The 24,067-nt window shown below is 36.9% G+C and overlaps 1 protein-coding gene across 1 annotated transcript in view; it reads right to left on the reverse strand.

The window, feature by feature from the left end:
• RIT2 (Ras like without CAAX 2) overlaps positions 1-16,056 on the reverse strand; it is a gene marked incomplete at both ends in the record, with an annotated part of 195,958 nt that extends 179,902 nt beyond the window's left edge. The window contains one exon of the mRNA XM_082497752.1: positions 15,954-16,056. Within this exon, the coding sequence (XP_082353878.1) occupies positions 15,954-16,056 (103 nt within the window). The remainder of the gene's footprint in view (positions 1-15,953) is intronic.
• Positions 16,057-24,067: the final 8,011 nt, after the last annotated feature.

The following is a 24,067-nucleotide window of genomic DNA, read 5'->3' on the forward strand; positions in this document are numbered from 1 at the left end:
TAATCTGCTTATTGAGATGACATGGACTCTAAAGAAATTGTTGGATAAAGTTCAAAGAACTTGTCACCTGGTACCAGTCATAGAACTATGCTGCATATGATGACCCCTTGTGGTTTAAGTATCTACTAAAATGTATCATTTAATAGCTTTTAGAAAGTATTCTGCATTTGAAGGTCAGAAAGCTTATTACCCACAAAGGAAGGCAAATATCTCTGGTCTCATTTTACAGATGGGAAACAGAAGCAAAGAGTTGGGGTGTACGCTAGACAACAAAACAGTATAAAATATGGAAATCACATAAAAGGCTAAGATTCTGTGTTCCAATGCAAGATTTTGCCATTAATCAGTAGCAATGTGGTCCTCATGTTCCAGTGTCAGAACATTAAGAAGCTTAGACCGGAAAAGTCTTTACAGATATTTACATTTACTCATGTACGATGTTTGCAATATCTTTCTGACTGCCACCAGCATATGCATCAGCTGCCACAATAACAATACCAGTGATTTGATTGCTACACATCATGCAGCTTAAATTTCTTTTTATTTATAAGTAAATGCTGAGATCATTAATCATACAGATTTATGTATTTAAAAACTGAAAATGAAAATCCAGTTGCAGTTTTATGGCTGTCTGGGGACTACTAGTTCACTCAAACTTTTTGTATCTTTTCAATGCCCAAAACCTTACAAAAAGATGTGCAGTTATTTAGAATGTATATGAACTAAGATGGGGACAGGGGAAACAACATAGAAATATACAGCCTCAAGCTACAGTCATAAGAACTACTTTAGATCAGATGAAATAGTAAATAAAATAATTTCAATTTTTTTTTTTATTTTTATGTTTTTAATTGCATTTATACATTCTATTGCATTTATGTCTATCAGATTTACTTGACTAGAAGAAAGAGGAACAAAACCTCATCTGCCTTTAATAACTGGCACTTCAGTCAATCTTGTCCACTGCATACTTTGTTACTGACTTCTGGGACTGTTAAGTACGTGCTAATGATCTTTGGGAATCACCATTCTGAAATGACCATTCCCTGCCACAAAGCAGATATAAAGATTTGCCAAGAATCAGGCCGAGAAACTACCATGCTTTGAAAAATACCACCTGGGCATCGAGAAGTGCAGCCAGTATCACAGAGATGAAGAGAGCTGCAGTGGGAAGACAGCACCACCATCCTGCTCTAGCGTCTGTCCTGCACGGCACCAAAATTGCCTGGGACGCTGCTGCTGACCCATCCCACTGTCTCAGCTGTGCTGCACAGTGTCTGATTTCTCCATGTAGTTGGCACTGGCTCAGTTACTGAGCTGTAATAGAACATCTGAATTGAATAGTCTTAGACTTCAAAAGTGGTTTGGCTTCCCAGATTGACTTCCAAATACTCTGCTGCATGGACAATCCTGAGACTGAGAATTGAAGACCTGGTGTGGAGGATGACTGCAATACTGGCCAGTGCTGACCTGCAGTATGGGATTCAACAGGTTCCTTCCAGGAAAGACAGTGATTTAAGTCTCCTTGGAACTACTGGTACTTTAGCAATGGCACCAAATGTTAGGGATACTGACCTACTTTTTACCAATGATGATTTAATGATAATATAAATACGTCGTTCTTCATTTCAACTGAAAAAAAAAAAAAAAAAAACAAACAGTAGCACACCATAAATTTCCTCTTGTGTGAAAAAGCTACAAGAACTCTGTAAGTACTTTGGCACCTGACTGTAAGATTCTGCTGGATTCATTGCTGGTGCTCCTCAGGAACATGTGAGGTGGCAGGACTGCAAATATTTCTAAACTACTGTGTAGGTGCTGCAGAGACAGCCTATGAGTAAGACATAGATGTGCAAGGTGTACAGCAGAAATACCTCCATGCCACCGAGACACCCATCTGTAGATTCCAACTAAGAGGTTTCTGAGCAAAGCGAGGAAACAAGGAAACAACAGATATTTTTTCAACAGCCAAATTGTAAACAAGGAGAAAAGAGAAGGAAAATAATTATGGCCTCCACTGGCTTTGTGGCCTCCAACAGCAACTCAACAAAACACAAGAGCATGGCGGTACCAACATACAGCTCATATGATATAAACATGATGTCACAGACAAAAGCTGCAAAGAAAAAATAAATCTTCTTTACTCCTTTTCAGACTATAAATTTCTGTACTGTGTCTGGCTGGGATGGAGTTAATTTTCTTCATGGCAGCCAGTATGGTGCTAAGTCTTTTGATCTGTGACTAAAACAGTGCTGATAGTACACCAATGTTTTGGCTATTGCTGGACAGTGCTTGTGCAGCATCAAAGCTTATTCTTTTCCTCCCTCTGCACCCAGCAAGTGGGCTAGGGGAAGGCAGGAGACTGGGAGGAGCCACAGCTGAGACAGCTGCTCCAAACTAACCAAAGAGATATTCCATATTATAGGTTGTCATTCTCAGAAATAAAAGCTCACGGAAAACAGGAGGAAGCGGGGACATTCATGGTTATGGCACTTGTAGTCCCAAGAAACCATTACATGTGCAGAGGCCTTGCTTTTCAGGAAGTGGCTAAAAATCTGCCTGCAAGTGGGAAACAGTGAATAAATTCTTTATTTTCCTTGCTTGTGCCTGCAGTTTTTGTTTCAGCTATTAAACTGTTAACTTGAGTCACAAGTCTTCCCCTTTCTCTCTTTCCTGTAGAAGAGAGGAACGAGCAAGTGGCTGGGTGGTTGTTTGAGTGTTGGCTGGGGTCAATCCACTATAATTGCTTACCAAAAGATTTATGTCTTAAACTTCAGAAACTATTTTGTAACCCAGGAACATATATCCTGTTAGCTATTCCTTCCATAATGTATGAAACTTGAAACACACCTGAGATTCTTTGTCCTACAAATTCTGCTATCAATTCTGTTATAATATTTGCTAGACACAAGACTATACGATACTTCTTCCCAAACCTACAAAAATCGCTGGAGTAATTCCTACATCTTCCCCTCTTTCTGCTCCATCCCATTTAACCGTACACTGCTTTAACCGTTTTTATACAGATTTTTGAGTGGGCAGTGCAGAAAACAGAGGACAAGGCATTTTATGGTAATTTCAAAGACACAGGCAGGAACAAAGGCAGATTTCATTCTTCAGCTGCATCATTTTTCCCTGTTTCCCTCCCCACCTACTCCGGTGTGAGTGTCTTCCCCGCTAAGATGCATTAATTTGGATGGGACTCTCAGCATAAGAAAAAAGAGCTGTATTCTTTCTGCTCTACTGCTAAGGTCAAGCAAAGAGTCTGCGTTAAGCTGCCAGTTTTCTTTGTGATACGTGAGGCAGCATGGAACACAGTTTCCATTTCCAGTCTGTTTTCAGCTCTTTTAAACGCCGCAATAGTGACAGTAATCACTGAACCAAACTGATATGACACAGAAGACACTGAAGGAACAAATAAGACCCGTCCTATCTTGGTTTTCCAGTGCTAAAGTAAACAAATATGTATTTGGTTTTCGGTGTAGCTAGAGATGTTTCTGAAGATAGGTAAGTTTTTAACATGGGCCTTTGTGGGAAACTCATCATATGTTAAACATACTGAAATTACTATAAATAAAGATAAATTAAAAATATATTAAAAAAAATGGGACACAAAACAACTATTTCACAATAGTTTATCAATCCAAGTCCTTCAATCCTACCATACTCCTGGTAAAATATTTTATTAGAAGGAAGTACACTTAAAGTAAGTTTATGAGAAAGATAAAAAGAAATTTGAAAGATAGCATGGACTCCACACACTGTACTAACATGAACAGGTGGTATTTTACATTTACCACATCCCTCATAAATTCTACCGTATGCTTGAAGGGGGAGCCTGCAAGAAAAAGCGGGAGGAAGGAATTGGAACTCAGAAGCAGGTAATTCTATCACCGGCCTCTTAATGATATTTTCGCGACCCATTTTGCACTAAACCTGAAAAGAATTATTCATGGTATTTGTCTGTTCCATTGAACTTGAACTGTGAACCAGGGAAACCTTTGATTCCCTCAGGAACTTTCATCACATTGCAAGCTGGTATTCTGTCTACCTAGGTCATTTCCTGAGCAATCAGGTCTACTACAGCCTATCTAATCTGTTCCTAATCCACATCATGCTTTTGTTGTGACTAAATTAACATCAGCGGTGCCAAAGATATTCCCATGAGTTCTGTCCCTCTAAAGTATTCAACGCCTACAATTTTTATCAACTTCATTTGAGATACTCAGAGTCAGGAAGTGAACAGTTAAAAATTTCTTGGAACAAAAATTTTAATTTCTGTGCTTTTCCTTCTTATAAACAAGGAGAAATACACTTCATTCACATGCTTATTTTATACCACCTTAAAGTATCCCAACATACAAAACTGGTTTAACTAATACTTGAAACTTAATATAGTAATACTTATCCATCAGGTACAGTGATGCTTTAGAAACACATGAAGCATCTTCACAAACTAGTTTGATCCATAGCTCTTTCTACGTAAATGACATTGAGGAATAAAGGCTTTCAATCACCAAGTAATCCTATTCTGTAAATATACTGTCACTGTCAATCAGTAAAAATAGTTATCTCACTAGGTTTTGTAAAGCTTTCTATAATTCTTTGAATAACACATTGACACCAACAACTATTTCCCTTAAAGAGTGAAAATGTGTGTTACTTTACACTTAAATAAATCTTACATGACTATGTTTCAATGACATGTGTATTTAAATCTGTTTATAGTCACTGGCATTTTGTTTTGATTTTTCTTCCTACTACCATTTGTCCACATTTGATTATAAGGAGGTAGCTGTTTGTAGGCAAGTGTGATGAGCAGTAAAACCTAGAGAATGAGAGTGAAGGTAACAGCTGGGTCACAAAGAATAAGAAAAAACATATAGAAAGACATATATTTTTGCTTTGCAACTTGACATTTTTCACAGATTGGGGGGAAAAAGAACCTAATTTTATTTCCTGGTACTAGCTGAAATATATCTCTGGTACCACTGTGATTCATTATTTTGTTTGAGATCTTGGCGTATGGATGGAACTAATTCTTCAAAGAACAGAGAAGAGTCTGACAAATGCTGGGCCTCCCCCTGGTTTCAATAGGTGCTAGGTATTGCTAAGGCTGGGGCCCACAGAATCCTCTCAGTTCTGGATGACGGTAAGAACACCACACAGGAGAAGCACTTTTTTGCCTAGCACCCCATCAGGTGTATCAAGCATTGGAACAGGCTGCCCAGGAAAGTGGTGGAGTTGCCATCCGTGGAGGTATTTAAGAGATGGGTAGATGTGGTGCTGAGGGACATGGTTTAGGGGTGAGCTTGTCAGTGCTAGGTTGGTGGTTGGACTGGATGATCTTAAAGGTCCCTTCCAACCTAGACAATTCTATGATTCTGTGAAAGCCAGTGGGTGAGAAACATGGGATAAGGAGTCACACAGGCAGGAGAAAGATGTGACCTCTGTGTACTTTCTGCCCACCGGTACCTGCAGAAGATGTTGGGGTATAACCACGGACAAGTAGCATCTGGTAGGCTAAGCACAATGAAAAGACAGCATCTGAGAACAATGCTCTTTAAAGTATAAAATACTGCCCTTTCCTTCTATCTGTTGACTCCCTTACCGTTGCTTTTAGTCATCTTTATCTAGTTTTCTGTTTTCTCCATCTTTTCCCCATGCCTCCATTTTTTCTAATTTCTTGTTCTTTATTCTTAGTTGTTCACCTCTGTTACATCCCCCCTCTCCCACTGCTCAGTTTATTTCTTCTGATGTCCTTTTTTCCTAACCACTTCTCCACCCTCAAATATTGCAGCCAATTGTCATTTTGAGCATGTTATCTGAAAAACAGTAGAAACCTATGTGATTTACTACTTCTTGTTATGTCAGACATGTAATAACATTTAAGTAACTTAGTCAATTTACATGGAAGAAAGATTTTTTTTTTTTAAGTGTCTTTTGACTTCCACTTTTCTAAAAACGGATCAGTAAACAGAGTACCCACTGAGAGAGAAATTATGATGCAAATTGACAGCTATTATTAGACACCGGAAAATCCACTGAACTTACTGTAAGTGAAAGAAAGGGATAGGATATCAGGTTTCTGGAGCTCATGGGGGGCTACTTGATTACTGCAACAGATTGCTCCTTCTTCTCCTCTATTCCCAGTAGAGAAATAAAGAGTCTCTAGAGCATATCTACAAACAAGACCCCATGAGGCTCAGGATACATTCTTTGGCTGTATGCAGTGGCAGATACTGGACGAAGCAGACCTGTTGTATACAATGTGTGGTGAGTAAATGGATGACCCCGTCACCAGGCAACCCAAGTAAGATTATTCACTGTGTAGAAAACATCTAATGTTTATTTTTTATTCAAGTTGAGAAAGGAACATCATTTCCACTTAAGAAATTTCCTGATAAAATTTTAGAGAAGGGGAAACTTTACAGCCTGCGTAGCATTCTCCAGGACTTAAGAAGCTAGAGTTCTGCTGATTTAAAACAATGAAGAATTTGAAAATATTTGGTTTTGAACATTCTGAGTAAAAATCTGAAACAATAGTACATGTTTTGCAAGCTGCTAAAGATGTTTCTGTAAAGACACTTCAGATCCTGTTCAGCACGCAACAGTTCAGTATAATACAACTAGCTGTCATGCAGCTAGTACCCTAGTAAAGTTACTAAAGGAATCACAGGATCTGATAGAAAATAAGAATTTCAACTAGGGTTCCTTTATTTTCTGCACGTGAAAATGGACAAGAATTACAGAATTACAAAACTGCATAGCGCTTCAGTGAGATTTCAGGGAAAGAAATTCAACAGCTCTTCTCGTAGCTGTGGTCAGAGTAAGCTAAAGAACTACATGCATCAGTCTCAGCTGATCAGAGCTTTTACTTTGCAAAAGCTTCTGAAATTAATTTTTTAAAACTTATAACCATTTGTGGGTCCACCTATGGGTCCCCTGAAATAACTAGTTTAGTTCCTGGGTTTTATCTGAATGAAAAGATAAAGCACTGCTTTACAACAGGTAACCAAGTTGAAAACATACCTCTTTTGGAGGTCACAATAACCCAACTTGGCAACTCCTGAGAGTTGCACACACATATACACACTCTTCTTTTGGATCTTCTCCAAACATTTCGAAACAAAGTGGTTTTAACTGGTGTCTTCACTGGGATCTGATTGGTGCAGGGAATGCATTAGTAAATCGCTATAGCTTGCAGCAAAGTGTCTTCCCAAGACTGCAAGACCTCTGAAAGTGGAACCCTACACAACACTTTGGCAACATTCAATTACTGTCAGTGGAGCTGTGTGAGCATGGTGAGTCTTCCAGCTTTGAAAAAAAAATGGAAAGGCTTGCAGGCGCAAAGGGAGACTAATTAAAGTCAACGAACAAATTAAAAGTGGAAAAAAAGATTACCATAGGAATGGAAGGAAATAAAATGGAACGTGTGGAACGAAAAGGGATGAAAGCAGCAACAGAAGGAAAAAAAAAATGTTTCTTAATTGTGCTTTCAAGAGTGTCCCTAATTTATTTAATCTCATGCAAATTGTAGCGAGAGCACGTGCCTAAAATGCTGCAGATGGCTCAGCTCAGCAGCAGGGATGGCTTGGAAGGGAAACAGCTCCTGTGGCTGCCTCAACAGATTGTTTACAGCAAAGATACCGACAGTGCCCAGTCATTGTCATGAAACAGTGCTTGTTCCCTTATTTGAGACTTCAATCTGGGCATTTCAAATGGCAGACTTGTGTGTGGTTGAAACCAGGAGGGCCCTTGATAGTTCAATTCCTGTTGTTGAGGAACAGCCCAGAAGGTTTCCTATCTCTTCATAGCAAGCAGTATGAATGGGAAAAGATAAGCAGTATGCATCTCACTGAAATTTTCACTGTGTAAGTGAAGCTTTCTTTCAATAAACCGCCCCTTGAAAAGCAGATTCATTAGTATAATCTTCCATGAGTTGTAATCACTTCACATCTTTGTTCACATAGAAAGGGTTTAGGTGAAGATCCAAAATCAGTAAATCTCATTTCCATCAGCAGAACAGAGAACAGTTTTTTTGCAAGTGGTGAGCTAACAGATCTACTTACCTTCCATCTGCACCGATACCCAACATATATATTAGGTGTCCGTTACCATTAGGTTGCCACCTCGGCATGTTTCCAGTCATAGAGGAACCCTTATACTCTAAAGGCTGCACTTTAGCTTTGTATGAGGCAATATAAATGACTTTGTTTGTAAACAACGAAGTCCAGTCTTGAGACCAGCATTAGGATCTCTCTTAAGCAGTCAGAACATAAAGAAAGATGCTGGTTATACGCATTCGTAACGCCAGATCAGCCACAAGTACAGACGACTTTTAACACATTGCATAATTTTGAGGATGACAGTATTCCTTCTCCTCTATAGGAGATTTTGAAGACTGTAAATGTTTTTTTTCTGTTCAGGTATATTTGCCTATTAATGCTCAATCTCTATAATATATTCTTCTATCTTAAATTAGCATAAAACAATTAGACTTATACAACTTTCACCAACCCGTTCCTTTCAAAGACTATTCCACAATCTCCTCCATCTTGCTTTTAAGCACATGCTTAAGGATGTATACTGCTTTTATTGACCAAAGGAATTCAGGCCTGACGATCTCATACATCTCTAATTATACATGCTTTAATTCTAATTTTACCACTTAACAGATTACTTTTTATTAAGCAATTCTGGTCCTTTTCCTTCACAAATTTTGGAAAACGTCTTCTTTTCTTGATATATATTACCTTCAAATATTATACATACTCTGTCCCCTGTGCCGAAGAGGCACAGACAGTGAACAGCCCACTTGCTAGCCTTATCCAAATGGGTATTCGTCATGTCATGATGGGAGAAGCTGGATAGACCAAACCGTTCACATTACACCTGCATCCAGACCTATTTACATTAAATCGTTGTATACATATGCAAGTTGCACAATGAAGAATCACAGACTACTGTTTGACAGACCTATTTGAATATAGACATAGTCATCTGTCACTGTTCATCTTCTCTGAACTCTCACTTATTTATCAGATGGCTTCTGGTATTGAAGAAACCAGAACTGCAGACAGCTTTCTCAGTAGCCAGTGGGCATCTCACATGCAGAAACCATCCTATTAAATGCAGGAGCCATAGTTGAACTCTCCATCCTTCCAGCCATTGAATTATGTGAACTGGCAAAATAATGGAAACATCTTTAACTCATTTCTCCAAGGCAAATAATTCTGGCCACAAGGTATGCCCGTAGTCAAGAAAATTAGTGAATAAGCAATATGTTTAATCCTTTCAAGTGAATAAAAAACACACTAAAGATAAATGAAGAATATCGGAAATGGGTCCAGAATTATTTGAATCATCATCTTCAGTGATCACAACCCAGCAAAATACTTCCAAAATAGAATAAGACGTATGGGAATGCAGAATTCAAGTCATCACTACAGATGTGATAGCACAGGTGACTACACCGGGGGAAGGACCAAGCAACTTAAGTGTTACTGTGATATTTCTCTGTATGTGATCCCTGTGAACTATACATAAACAAAAGGGTCCATTATTCTCAGTGGAACAAAAAAGGACTGTCAAGAGCAAATAAATTAGCAATATCGCATCTAGCAAGACCACTAACAGAACAGCATGTCAATTTTTGGAATTCATATTCAGAAAATTATGTGGAAATACTAGGGCACTCCAACAACAGATACAAAATGCTCTGAGCAGGAAAATAATCTCCTACAAGTGACGTTTCAGATGCTCAATATATTGAAGAGCAAGATGATCAAGATGTGAACTGACCATCATCTATACACATTAACAGTTAGGAAAGTAGGAGAAGAGGGAGTTTTTCAAAGCTGTTAGCAAAGAAGTGATAAGATAATATGGCTAGAAGTTGGAATTACACAAAATTGAGCTTGAAACAAATTCAATAACCTATCCGCAAAGGTAATTGAAACACATTGTTATCGAAGATCACAAATATATCAGAACCCTGTCTTTATAAAGTCTCCAGTGCTTAATCCGGTTAACGAGAAAACCTGGAGGTTGCCCATACCCAGGGATATGGTTGTCTGGCATTGGTGGGCCTTCTCTACAGTGTTGTTTGGGTTTTCTTCATGGAGAAAGTACAACCTACATCACCATCAATGTGCATATAAGATTTTTAATTCTTCATTAGAACTATGACTGTAATTCAATTTACAGCATCTCAAACATGACAAATTTAGCTGGTGGCTTAAGGTGTTCAGGTAGGATTTTTTCTCCATGGATACATAATTGTCAAGAAGTGTTACTATGTCGTTTGGGCTGTACCAGTGTTAGTATTCTGCTGTCTCCTCTTCCTTTCCCAACCTTGCACTGACACTTCTACATCAGGTCACAGCAGATCACAGGTTACAGTCAGTACCATGAAGTGACCAAAGGAATTTATATGTCATTTTGAGTGATCGATACCTATGTGCTTTCAGAACTATTACCAAGAAAGATGTTTTCTTCTGGTCGACAAATAGATACCCTTTCTTCTTTCCCCATTTTTTTTTTTAATTATTTTTCTTAATTTGAATGAGTCTTATATTTGGCTGCAAAACTCCAAGTTGTGTTTTTTCAGACAAAGCATAAGGGAAAAAAAACATTTCTTTTCGGAGGGATGCAGATGTGTGTCTTTATTAAGTGGGTATCTCAGTTTCTACTCCCGTTAGAAAAAAAAAAAAAAAACAAAAAAACAGATGGGTATTTGTGCAGTCATAGGAGAAGCAGCACCAAATTAGAGATGGAAAACTATACTTATATTGACTTTGGGGAGAATTTGGAATTTGGTTTGCCTTACCTGTAATCCACACCATGCCCAGACACTTGTAAGTCTACCTTTTTTCCTTGGCATATACTGAGCATACATATTCACCCACCTTCATTCTAGCTATTGGTTTGGCTCAGAAGGCAATAGAAGGCCAGACTCTTTGCCTTGATCAATTCACTAGTCATTTAGGGAAGTATAGCTGTACCTGAGAACATACTGGGGAAAGACAAAAACCAAGCCAAAACCATCCCCTCACCAAAAAAACCTACTGAGAAGGTATTTGATGAATGTATGAAGTGTGCTGTACAATACTGAGCCTTGGGATGGTGTAAGACCCGAATGGTACTTTTGAAACTCAGCTATTTTGATGCCAGTGGCATCTCTACCTTTCCTCTTCATCCTTTTCCAGTGTAGCCCAGATTATATGCTAATTTATCTCCAAGGGATTAACGAACAGCTGGAGTGAGCCAGAGCTCCAATACACTCTGTGGCGCTATATCTATTTACTGGGGACTCTTGTTATGAGTATATGTTTCAAATGAATAGGCACAGAATTTGCTTTATCTAGACAGAATAAGAGGTAAAACTATAAAAAAAAAAAAAAAAAAGCAGTTGATCATATAAATAAAAGAAAATTGGGGAATTAATCCAATTCCTAGTACAGAAGTTCCCGTATCCCTGTTTTCACACATTTTGGAACTTATTTTGTACACACAATCCTGAAATTAATTGGATGAGTCACCTGCATCTGTAGAAATGCGTCATTTGTGCAACACTCACAAAAAGAAAAAAGGAAATCAATGAAAGAGCATGCATTCCCCAACCAGATGAGGCTGAGACATACATTTCTTCATATTCTTCCTCTAGCAACCTTAAGAGAACCTTTTCTTAATTCATTCTTTTCTCCTCTTTTTTTTTTTTTTTTTTGAAGATTGAAAACTGGAAATATAAATCCAAATGTTTTCCAAATCTCTATATTAAAATTAAAAATATATTAGTTTTAGTTTTACAAAAAATCTTACCATAATTATTTGACAATCCCTTCAATATTTTTAAGGTGGCAGCAAATAAACTGGCAATCTATTTGATTTAAAAACAAACAAACAAACAAACAAAAAAACTTACTAGTAACAAATATTTTTAGTTTTTGAATTTTTGAAAAAAATCCTCTTCTCATCTGAAATGCAACTTTCACAGGCAGCATGAAATTCACTTTGCATCTATGATAGACCCATTGTATGGATAAACATGTAATTCCATCTACCAGGAAAAAACAGTAGATCATCTTCACTCTTAAATAAATCAAGCACTGGGGGGGGGGAATCAGACCCAACCTAGAACAACATTTTCATTCAGCCACATTAGATTACAGTGCAATTTTATCAGCATTTGAAGGTTGCCTAGATAATAATAATTTTTCATTAGGCAGAGGTTTTCTATTTTATTCAGTTGCACAGGTACATCAATTTTTGGTTCTTTTCGGTATCCACTGTGCAACCCCTCAGTTAATTATTGCTAATGTTTTGCAGAATGTGCTACAGTTAATTGTTGGTATTAGTGTAATTAGTTTGCTCAATATCAGCCAGCAATGCATGGTCTCAGGGTTTAGAGGCTCTTTTGCATATATTTTTTGTAACACTGAAAAATAGAGTCAAACCCAGAGGTCTGAGTTGCATCAGACTGGGGACCATGAAAATACTAGGTTCATTGTCCAGATGCAGATCTTTGAATGTGTTTGTAAGCAAAACCTGTTTCAAAGCCACTAAGATTTTTAGGGTTTAAATCCTACATGAGGCAACTTGAGGTAGGTTTCAATGGTACTGAGCTGACATGAGATATTTCACAGAACAAGAGAAGAACAAGTGTCAAAGTCCCCTTTTTTAATTTAAATTTTACTATCATTATAAATGGGCAATTTCAGTACAGACTATAATCAAATGAAAGTCAGTAGAAAATTTACTTTTATTTTATTTCATTTCAGTTTAATTCCTGGTTCTAGCCTAATTTTTGTCTGAACTTGCAGCAGAGTGTATAGCTATTCTCGATGCAGACACAACCTACGGAAAGTAATACATTAGCATATTACTCTGAAAACAAAAATAGTTCTATTTTCAGAAGTCTTAGAACCCTCATTCTAGGGAATCTATAATCTATAATTACAGTACAGAAATTCCCAGCAAAATTTACATATATCTTTGAAGATTTTAATTAAGGACCACTGTTACCTATTTGTTCTGAACTCTGGGGTTTGGGATGGTGTTTTTTTCCCCTATAAAATAGTGGCAGAATTATTTTTTTGTTTGTTTTTCTGGCATTGATTTTGAAATATGACCTTTAAGTAACAATTCTTGAACCATTTTCAGTTTACACATCATTACTCTGAATGTGGTGGGTATCAGATTTGGATGTTCTGAGATTACCTTCTATTACCAATTCTTGTGAAATTTCTACTACACTGAATAGCCCAAATAACAGGAGGTTGGCAGTTCCCCTGGATTGTCTGCCATCTCTGAGCACAGAACTGAAGAGACAAGCCTGACAACCCAAAGCAAATATTCTATAAACACCAACATCAAAAGAACATCCACTGTTGGTGTCCTTCATTCTTCACTGTCCACACACACAATCGCAACCTTCAGCCCCTTGCAATGGGCATAGAATTTTCAAAGCAAAGACATCCATACATGCAGTATGAAGTGGCACAGTAAAAGAACAGAAGAGGGTGGGAAACAGAAGGTCAAAAAGCCCAGGGGAACTCTAGAAGTGAACTACGTCCAGGATAAAAAGAAATCTTCTAACATTTCTGCAGCTTGGTTCTTTAGGAAAATTCTTTCCAAACCTGAATTATTTAATATTGATCAAAATGAGGAATAGAAAGGCTTTCATCCAAAAGAAATTTCCCACTCAGCAACTTAACCCCAGCTGTTACTGCTTTTATCATGACTTAAAAAGTGAAAGAGGAGGAAGAAGAAGGAAAAAGAAGCCAAGATATTATTAATACATCATCCCATATATCACTTATCTGTCAAACTCTAAATTGAAAATTGAACTTTTTAAAATCCCTCATCCTTATTCTACTCTGACACTTTTTATGTTTAAATTCATGATTTCCTGGACAGAGTGAATCTAGGTCATTAAGGGAAAGCAGAACTCATCTTGGGGAATAAAAGTAGTCATTCAGGCCTTTTTCTGCATTTAATCCAGTGTATATCCTGCCTACACAACAGTCAGAATGAACTTATGGAATGACATCAATTTTTACTTATTTCTATCAGAATTCTATTGGTTGGAGTATCTCAAGATTCTACTGAAACATTTCATGCCCATTCCACATTGGAAGTTCATAGCCAGTAAAGGATGAACTGCCCACTTCCTTTCTTCTAGACTCTTAATCCTCAGCTGCTATTTTTTTTCCCCAGAATTTTCACTTTCGTGACAACAACGGAAGGTTTCTATTAATTCTGTTGAATGTCCTAACTATCCATTTCACCCTATTTTTATTTCTCTAGACCACCCAGACACTCAATTCTTCTTGAACAATTATGTGGTCCTCAGCTTTGAAGAGATATCATTACCTTGTGATTTGAAGGTTTTATTCTCATAAAATCAGCAATTAATGTTTTCTGAACCAAGAGGATTAAATAAACTTAATTTGTGCTTTAAAGCCTTAATCTAATTGTAAATGGGAAGTCTAAAGTTTCCTCAATTTGGTCATACTATGAATATGGTATAGTTTGTAATATCTTTTGTTTTGGTGAATAAGACCTCAAAATAACATCGTTCTTACAGTAATATGTTTGGGAAAAATTGCTGCCATCTTTTGGATGCACTCAGGAAAAAAAAAAAAAGTGTCAATTTACTGAAAGTTCCAGTTGACATATCCTGGATACCTGTTATACCATGAAAAAAATAACTTGATAATTTGATATTGCAGAAAGTTACTGTGAGATAACCAATATTTTCTCTTTATTTTCTCTTTTCCCATTTTATGTAGTGATCTTATCATAACATTTGTGCAATAATTGTTTGCTTGGTTAAGCCATACTGATGGGAAAAATCTTTCATTAAAAGATGTGCCACCGAAGTTGAAGCCAATATAACAAAAAGACAAAGATTATGGGTACAGAGAGGAAATTATATCCACTCACAATATTTAATTTTTTGCATCTATACCTTGTCTTGTTGTTTGAATAGGAGACAAAACTTGTTTGATCTAGTGTCACAGCTTATTTATCTTGAAATTCCTTTGGAATTTAGCCTGGATATGTTATATTATCCCTTTTTTCTTTTTTTTTTTTTTTGTTTGTTTTTTTCTTCTCTTTTTCTTTTGAATTTCCAGAAGATGTAATCAAATGCTTGTTGTGTGGCCAGCTCAATATACTAGCTTCTGAGACAAACACTGCACGTTCAGCAAAGTCTTTTAAAGAACAGAGAATGCTAGTGTCAGTGAGAATAAATCAAAGGTGATAATATCTGGTAAAAAGAAAGCATTGTCTGGAAAAAATAATGACTCCTCTGAAGAGATACCATTGTCAGACACTAGCATATCTTGCCAGCACTGGACAGTGATATTAAAACATACCACAAATCTCCGTTACCTCCTGGAGTGAGACTCAGACACGCATTCTGTAACTGTCCGGAGAGGAGACTAACACCAGCTGATCCGTAATGACACTTAGCAAAAAAAGTCAAAAGAAGACGTGGGGAAGAAAAAAGAGCCCCTGTAGGCATCCTCCACACTTTGCACTGTACAGCTGACTTTGCAGTTAGTCTCGTTTCTGCCGGGGCACAAGGACCGGCAGGCCAACAAGTTACATCCACACGATCCAGCAAACCATCACCCCTCACCAAGTGTTAGAGTGACATGACCACTTGCTGTTAAAGTAACAGCAGCAAGCTGGTCACTCTCCCCTCATATATAACAGAGCCAAGGTTAGTTTTACAAAAATATCCAGTTATAAAGGCTTATAACATTTCAGTCTGTAACAAATTAAGCTGACTCACTGCCCCAGTCATGAATTACAGTCTTTTATCCAAGCCACATTCAAGAGAAAGAGGAAAGAAACCCTTCGTTAAACAGCGCTCTTTTTTCCGTAAACTTTACACTACCCATTCACCCCTTATCCCCCAAAATAATGTTGCTCAAACTTACCGCTTTTGCCAACTCCCCCAGCTCCTAGCATCACCACCTTGTACTCTCTGGAGCCTGCTGAAGAATTGCTGGAGGTGCTGATCGTTTCATTTTCTAGCTCCATCTTGCACGAGGTAGAAGAAGGGAGCAAAAGGGAAGAATAAGCAACTGGCAGGTGTTTCCTCTGATCTTAAACAACTATAAAAGCTGTGTTAGGGGAAAAAAAAAACAAAAAAACAACGCAGAAAGGAAAGGTATAATGCAAGAGGTACGATTTATCAGCCTCACACTCACTGCTGTGCCTGTGTTAGCTGGAGAAGGTCTCATAGCAACCACTTTAACAGCTTCCAATAAAAATCTCTCTCTGCCCCCTCCCAGCTCTGTATCATTCCCCGTGTTTCTCTTCCTGGACGGCAGCAGTTTTGTGAGACTCGAGAGCCCTGGTACCTCTGGGTGTTGCTGTGTCGTCGGAATCAAATTGAGCAGAGCCTCCAGAAAAAGAAAACAGATCACATTTCTTAATTATGATGCTTGTTATTTCATGTAGCACTTGCTTGACTCCTAAACAATAGTAAAACAGACCAGACAACCTCCTTGCCACCTTGGAGTTAAATATTCATCCTATGTTCATCAAGTTTGCTACATTTACATTTAATACTCTTAGAAGTGAAATAAGCAACAACTTTTAAGAGTCTTTGTTCTTTGTGAAGCTTACTGCAGTGGAGAGAAGTTTTCTAAGGTTAGGTTTGCCCCCAGATCAATTCTCTTTTAGTTAAGTTTGCATCCATTGTTTGCGGAAATAAACCAGGTATTTTGGAAAAAAAAGACTTGTTTGTTGTTTTTCTTTTTTCCCCACACAGAAATTCAGAAGGGGACTGGGACTGAAGGGAGGGGGAAAGACCAATTCATCCAGAAAATATCCATGTAAGCCAAGAATAAAAACAAATTATTATAAGCATTTCATACTAATATCAAGTGATTTATCTAACCAACCTGGTCAGCCCAAATAAATAAGAAAAGAATAAAGAAAAAAAATTGTGAATGACATCCAGTTTGAAAATCGTCTGTTAGAATTATTCAGTGAAAATGTACAACAAAAACCTGCAGCTCGTCAATGATTCCTGATGATGTCCTTAACAGATCTAGTATATTTAAAGTATTTCATAAGCAATAAGACATTTTCCCAGCTTTAACTGTTATGCAATATGTTTTTGGACCAAAAGCATCTACTGCAAAAAGGGTGGAAAGCAAAAACTTGTTCTCCTTTGAAAAGTTCTGGGCTTTCATGAGAAGTGGAACTGTTAAGGAGCCAGCAGAATGGAAGCAGGAGAGGCAACTAGTAAAGTATCTTGGAAGCCAGGCACCTTCGTCTATCTGCTCCTCCAATTATTTCTCAGAGATTAAAAATACAGCATTACACAGGAATACGGAATTAAAAGTTGGAAGGGAAAGAAAAAAAAAAAAAAATCATAGCTTGATTATGGACATAATTTAAAGAAAGTTAAGAAGAGGAAAACATAGAAAGGCATATGTATGAAATATAGTTTAATGGACTAAGAAAATACATGACTAAAGAGAAGAGACAAAGGTAAGACAATAGAATTATAATTAGAATGGAGAAGGTGAACAGAACATGAGTACTCATTTTCTCTCTTAATATGAAAATTAGGAAACATCAGATGAAACAGACAGGAGCCAGGTTCAAAACCAAAGTACTTACAGGAGTCATGGCTGACTTAAGGAACTTCTTGCCACTCGATGTTTGGGCAGTAGAAATGAACTCATAATGAAAAAGAATTTAAATACAAATAGGAAACCCATTGTGGACTATTAAAGTCACCACGTCCTACTTAATACTGAAGACTCACACCAACAGATCCTGGGAAAACACTGGAGAATTGAAGTATGACAGTCTGTTTTCAGCTACACAGAAAAAAGAGAGCAGAGGAGAGCCACTGTGTCCTGAGAACTCCTCCAAAAACAGGATCTGCTACTGCTGTCCTGCAGGATTTCTGTAATAACCATGCTGCGAGCAACATTGTACTGTCAGGGCTGTGTGGCTGTATTGGTGTCTGAATGCAAACCTTGGAGTTCAGAAAGATTCAGTTGACAGAGCATAAAATAGGACTTTTTTAACCGGAAATTCTGAATGTAATAATGTGATGTCTAAATATTGAACTTCAGCAGAAACAGACAGGTAAGTCAGTAAATCCCTGTTGTGGTTAAAATTCCATTTTCATTAAAATCATTCTCAAATGCTTAGTATTGACACATTAGACAAAACCATAATGTTACGAAAACCACTGCTTAGAACAGCTGGGTTTCCCTGGTAGACTCCCATCTACACAGCAACCTCCTCCTCCGGAGCTTTTTAACCCCACAGCTGGCAGTAACATTTGGCTGGCATTAAAATGTCAGGAAAGTGAGTGGTTGTGGGCATGACTCAAAAGAGAGGCTGAACAAAATTTTCCAAAAAAGATTAGTGAAAATTATGTAAATGTAATAGATAAGAATTAGTCAGATTTTTTTCAAGTTGTTGGTGTTTGCCAGAGAAAAGTGGTCCTTTTTTTTTTTTTTTTTTTAGAGCTGGAAAACAGGGAAGGAATATAAGAAATGGAAGAGGCTACAAAAGGGAAATATGTTAGAGCAAGAGACAGAATAAGGCAGAACTAAACGGAAAGCCTTTTCCTCATATTTTAAGAAAATCTAGAAAGAAGATCGCATTTTTATATCTGCAAGAGTGGAATTGAATACTTTTATTTGTTGATTGAAGATTAACCATTTAAAATATCTGCTTTAAAGGCAAATTCATGTTTGTTAAGCTTCAACAGTTTAATAAGAGTTATTACATTGTATAAACTTTGGACAAACATATCCTCTTAACTTTCGCAGACTTTCCAGAGCCTATAAAGGTGATACTGCATTCCCATTTATAATACAGGACTTGTTCTAATGGGTTTTCATTGTAACTTTCTATAGACAAACAGCCTACTCTGCCCTAATTTCATTCAATTTAGTAGTGGAGGGCAAGTATTTAGCTTCATTCCCATTTATGATAACATCAATTAGTCTTCCTTCTCCCACCTGAGCAGAAAAGTACAAGGTTTTGCTTTCAGTCTGCTGCCAACAAGATTAGTACTGAGATGATTTGAAATGACCCAGTTTGAAACACTTTATATAGGAAAAAAAATGGTCAGGATAAAGGCTTTGCAGACAACAGGAAGAAACAGTACAAAATATAACAACCAAACCTGAGAGGCTATGGTTTTTACAATGAGTGACTTATTCCACAACAAATTCAAACCCATCTATTTTATTTCTTTGTTTCACTGATTTAAGGGACACATTTATTGTTATGTAAATTCACAGAAAACTGTCCTCAGGTAGACAAGAGCAACTGGAAAGGTAGGAAAAAAGCTTGGGGTACTAGCCTATAATAAATCATTTAATCAACAAAATTGGACTCTATTGCTATTTACATATTACTTATGACCATACAGCAAACCTGCTGATTATTTTTTTTTTTAATTATTTTATTTTGGTAGTCAAACTCACTCTAAAATACAGCAATAAACTGAAAACATTCAGTATGCAAAATCTAGCAACTGCTTTGTTTGAATTCATATTTTGACGGTTAATATTGAAATAGCTGTATGCTTAGTTCTTTGAGGATGCTTAGGTCTTAAGCAAAAGACAACATACAGATAGCCATGTTAGAAGAGAAATAGATGAGCTTTTACTAGAGAAAATATCATTGGAAAACACATTCAATTCATCCTACATCCTCACTGGCTCCAGGGGTGTTGAAAAAAATAATGAGATGTTAATACAACATGTAAATGTTCTGAAATTGTTTCCTAGAGCACTTTATGTTGAGGAGATTTTATCAATTAACCTGGATAAATATTCTTGTCATTAGGCAGGGAGCTCATGAGTTTAAAAACTTGAATAGCAAGCAAAATGCAAATTTTGACTGATTTGTGCTCTAGTAAGGGATGGGTTTAAAGGCATGTGAACCATTTAATAATAAGTAAATATGTATGAGCCCACTGGGGGCCATGCCATTATAGAAACACTGACCATTCTTTTGTCCCTCATGTTTACATATTAGGCACAGCAGAGAGAGGAAATATAAAAAGCATCCCTCATAAAAAGACATATAAGCCCACCTTGCTGAATTGCTGAAGTGCTACTATGACAAGAAAGAATGCTAATGCAGAAATCATTGCACAGCACTCGAGACCTGATCCAATCTGCTCCTGAGAAAAAATGTATTTGGCACACTAGCTTAACGATCAATTCTGAGTAAAGCTAGCATAATAAAATAATTGTTAAGGGACTTCAAAATTTTAAACTCAAATTTTACATTAACAGTTTTAAGATATTCATTCTTGAATATATTGAGCACCTCTGAATCATATTGCTAAGGGACCTCCAATACACTACAGAAGCAGTTCTGCACTTTTGGAATTCAGTTTCCTACTACAAATACCCAACCATTCAATCACCCTTCTGCCACAGGCACCCTGACTTCCTTCAGTAAGCCCCATCTTTTTTCTGTTCTCCAAATTACTCATCTGTAGGATCACTCAGTGTGTCACACATAGTATACATGATGGGACACTTGACAACCTCCCACCTTGAAGCTGGCTCTTCAGCTCAAGCTGTTAAGACTTGCCTTTTGTTCTGAAGTTCTTATTTCTGTCCCTAGTGTCAGACAACATACTGTCCCCTATTTCTGCTGCAATGCATTTTAATCTAAGCCTTATTAGTATGTCAAGTGGCAAAAGCAAATGAAAGGGGAAATGATACGAGGCTATAACCAGAAAATGTGAAACAACTTCACAGTCCACAGAGTAAAGGGGAATTGTGGTTTTGGTCTTGTCAAAGAAGTGAGGAGCGCCATGACCAACATCTTCCCTTTCCATATCAAACAGGTCAAACAATGCAACTAATATGGTACTTGCTGTACAAACATTTGAGAAGTAGGGACAATTTATCACATTCTTGAGGACATTCAAGGAGTGTTAACTTTAAAAGTTCTTACAAGTGACTACTAACTTCTCATAGAACAGAAACACTGAAGGTCATGTCCTAGAGTATGTCAAAGGGAAAAGCTATTTTCTCTGGGTTTCCAATAAGGTTTTACAAATGATTTATGATCTTACTGTCAAGAAGGACTAATGATTGCAGGTCATTTATGGATTTCTGTTGAATTTTAATTACAACTATAGATAAGACTTTTATACTTTCAAATGAAACATTGATATTCAGAATGTGCAAATCTTAAAGATCACAAAGCTTTAACTCCACAAAAACGTGTTGCCTGTGAGTATTAATATATGTTTATTCTACATTCATTTACCTTCCAGTGCTTCTGCTATGAAGGAAAATTATAAGCATGGATATAATAAGAAATACTGTAAAAATAGGGTTAGAAGTTCTCTGAAGAGGCCGTCTTTTTCATCCCTGCCCCACTTCACAAATCTGTTTAAGTAATTTGAACAATATTTGCTTAACTGTTATTTAGTCTTCCAGAGACAGGAATTACCCAGTTTCTGAAACTCTGAAATTAATTGCTTCACTGTTCTGTTAGAAATGTCTTTGAAACCTGGATGCTCTTTATTACAAAATAATTATCACTTCTCATCCTACTTGCTACAGCTATTGTGAAAAGGCATAGTGAACATACCAAACACATATTTAAATAGTGAGCTAGTGAATCAAATGAACAAGTTAAATACAGAGAATGTTGTTCTCCTCACTCTTGCTGTCTCTTCTGATTCTTTCATGCCTCTATCAGTCCTCCTTCATAGGTCATTTATTAATGTTTTGTGCTTCTTGTGGTCCCACTGCGTGTTTTGAAGCATGCTTCCCAAATCTGGCCACATTAATGTTTCATGACTTCATATAATATGGACTTAAACCTACTACTGGTGCATTTCAAGCTTAGAATAGTTACAGTAAACACAGGCAATCAATAGTGACAGATGTAAAATTTTGGGCATTTTCTAATCTGTATTTGAATGCTCTCAGTGACAAATCACAACCTACTGGGATTGTGTCAGTTTCTGACTTTTAGGTAATTGCTACTCTTTTCTTTTTCAAGTCATCCTTGTCATATTGGTTTCTGGAAAAAGAAGATTCCTTCAATTTTGATTGTTACCAAAAAAAAAAAAAAAAAAAGATTCTCTCATTTTGACTGTTACCTTGTGTTTATAGATGATGATGATGATAATTCCTTCATCCCAAAAGTCCTTGCATTTGAAAACAGTTCCCCAAACTTCACTTCTAGCATGTACATTTTAACACTGAACCATGTCAAACAGTGTATCAGTAAAAATAAAATAAAATAAAATAAAATAAAATAAAATAAAATAAAATAAAATAAAAACAGTAGACAGGCTCTTGAGTTTGATCTGCTATCAGTCATCCAGATGCTTTCCACTTTACTGTCCATACCGAGTAAATCTACAGAGACAAGCTTCAGCTTCATCAGGGAAACATCAAACAAGACAAATCTGAATTTTTCTGACCTAGACTTTCCTGGGATCCTGGATTATTTTCTATGTTGAGATAGTTTTATTCTAGAAATCAAATTGTTTATTGGCATTCTGTTGGCTGATCAGAAGTGAGTACTTTTGAAGCTCTTAAATCTGTTGCAATTAACAATAATCTTCTAAGGGCATAATTAAGCTGAACAACTGTACCAACAATAAGAAAAACAGAGTCAGTTCCTTTAAAATCATCAGTGAAAGGTTTCTTCAAGAAAACTGAGGCTTTTGGTTAGCTAAATCTCCCACTTAACATGCTGTTATCTAAGTTGAACAGAGAAACGTTTAGTGAGTTTAATGTAACAGGCTTGGACTCAGCGACACAATGGGCTAAATAACGGATTACAAGAAATGACACAAAAAATAAATATACATACTGTTGTTTTCAGAAGTAGAAGCGCAACCTCTTGACTAAAAGTCTCTGTTGTCATTCTGTTCATACCTGTGCTTGAATTCTGATGAACCTACCTATTTTGATAGCTTCCAATCTGTTTAAGGGACTGCTTTCAAATGGAAAAATAGCACTGAAAACACTAGGAATCCTGCATGAAAGATATCTGTTTGTTTTACAAATCTGAGATAAACTCCTGCATTTAAGCTCTAGCAAACTGATTCTCAACTAGATAAGTAAGTAAATTCATTTATTTGGAAAGCTCTTAGAGATGTGTTGTAAAAGGTCACAAACATTCCACTTGTGACTTCCACTGCATTTCAAGATCTGCTTCTGCCAAAGACACTAGACACCGCAGTCTGTCACTAGTTAGTCTGTTAATCAGTTTAAAGGTGCTATTCTTATAAAATATTGGAAGATCAATAGGCTTATGTGTTAGGAAAAGAGCTAATCTAACCCCTGTATGGCATGAAAAGCAAATCAGTGCCCTGATTCCATAATGTCAATTAACCATGAGTAGAAAAAATCCATCACTGTAGGCTTCATTATATCACTGTTTATCTTTAAAAAGCTCAGCTTTGGGGAAAAAAAAAAAAAATCATTCAGAAAACTGGAGGAAAATCAGAACCCCAGTCTTTTGCATTGGAAATACTCAATATCCCTTATTGGAGCCACATTTGTTAAAGATTCATCCAAGAGAATATTGTGTATTCAGTGACCTACGAACCTTCTATTTCCAGGCTCTAAATGTCAGTTTTCATATCAAGTGTGGTTTTCATTGCTCTGTAAAGAAAAGAAAACTCATTGCAGTCTGGAGGAAGAAGGATAAAGGCATGAGAAAATTAAAATACTGAACTGATTGAGAGGTTAAATTCACTAAGTGATGACTTTCTTGCAGCTATCAGCAACGTACTGAGAGCACCAAAAGTAGACTCTTCAGGTACCCACAAACAGGGATCCTTCTATCTGCTTAGCAAAGACAAAATTTCAAGTAAATAGTCACTGGTATTCCTATAAAAATAGTAAAAATATAGCCTAAGGGAGGCAAAACATTGCCCGAATTAGCCCTGCTTCAGTGACATTTCATCATTACCAAAGCTCTGGGAAATGACAAACAAAAGCCAATACTTGTTATTTGTGACAAAATTATTTAAAAAAAAAAAAAAAAGAGATAAAAAAGTAAACAGTGG

The sequence above is a fragment of the Vanellus vanellus genome (assembly GCF_965231255.1).
Source record: "Vanellus vanellus genome assembly, chromosome: Z".
Taxonomy (NCBI): Eukaryota; Metazoa; Chordata; class Aves; order Charadriiformes; family Charadriidae; genus Vanellus; species Vanellus vanellus.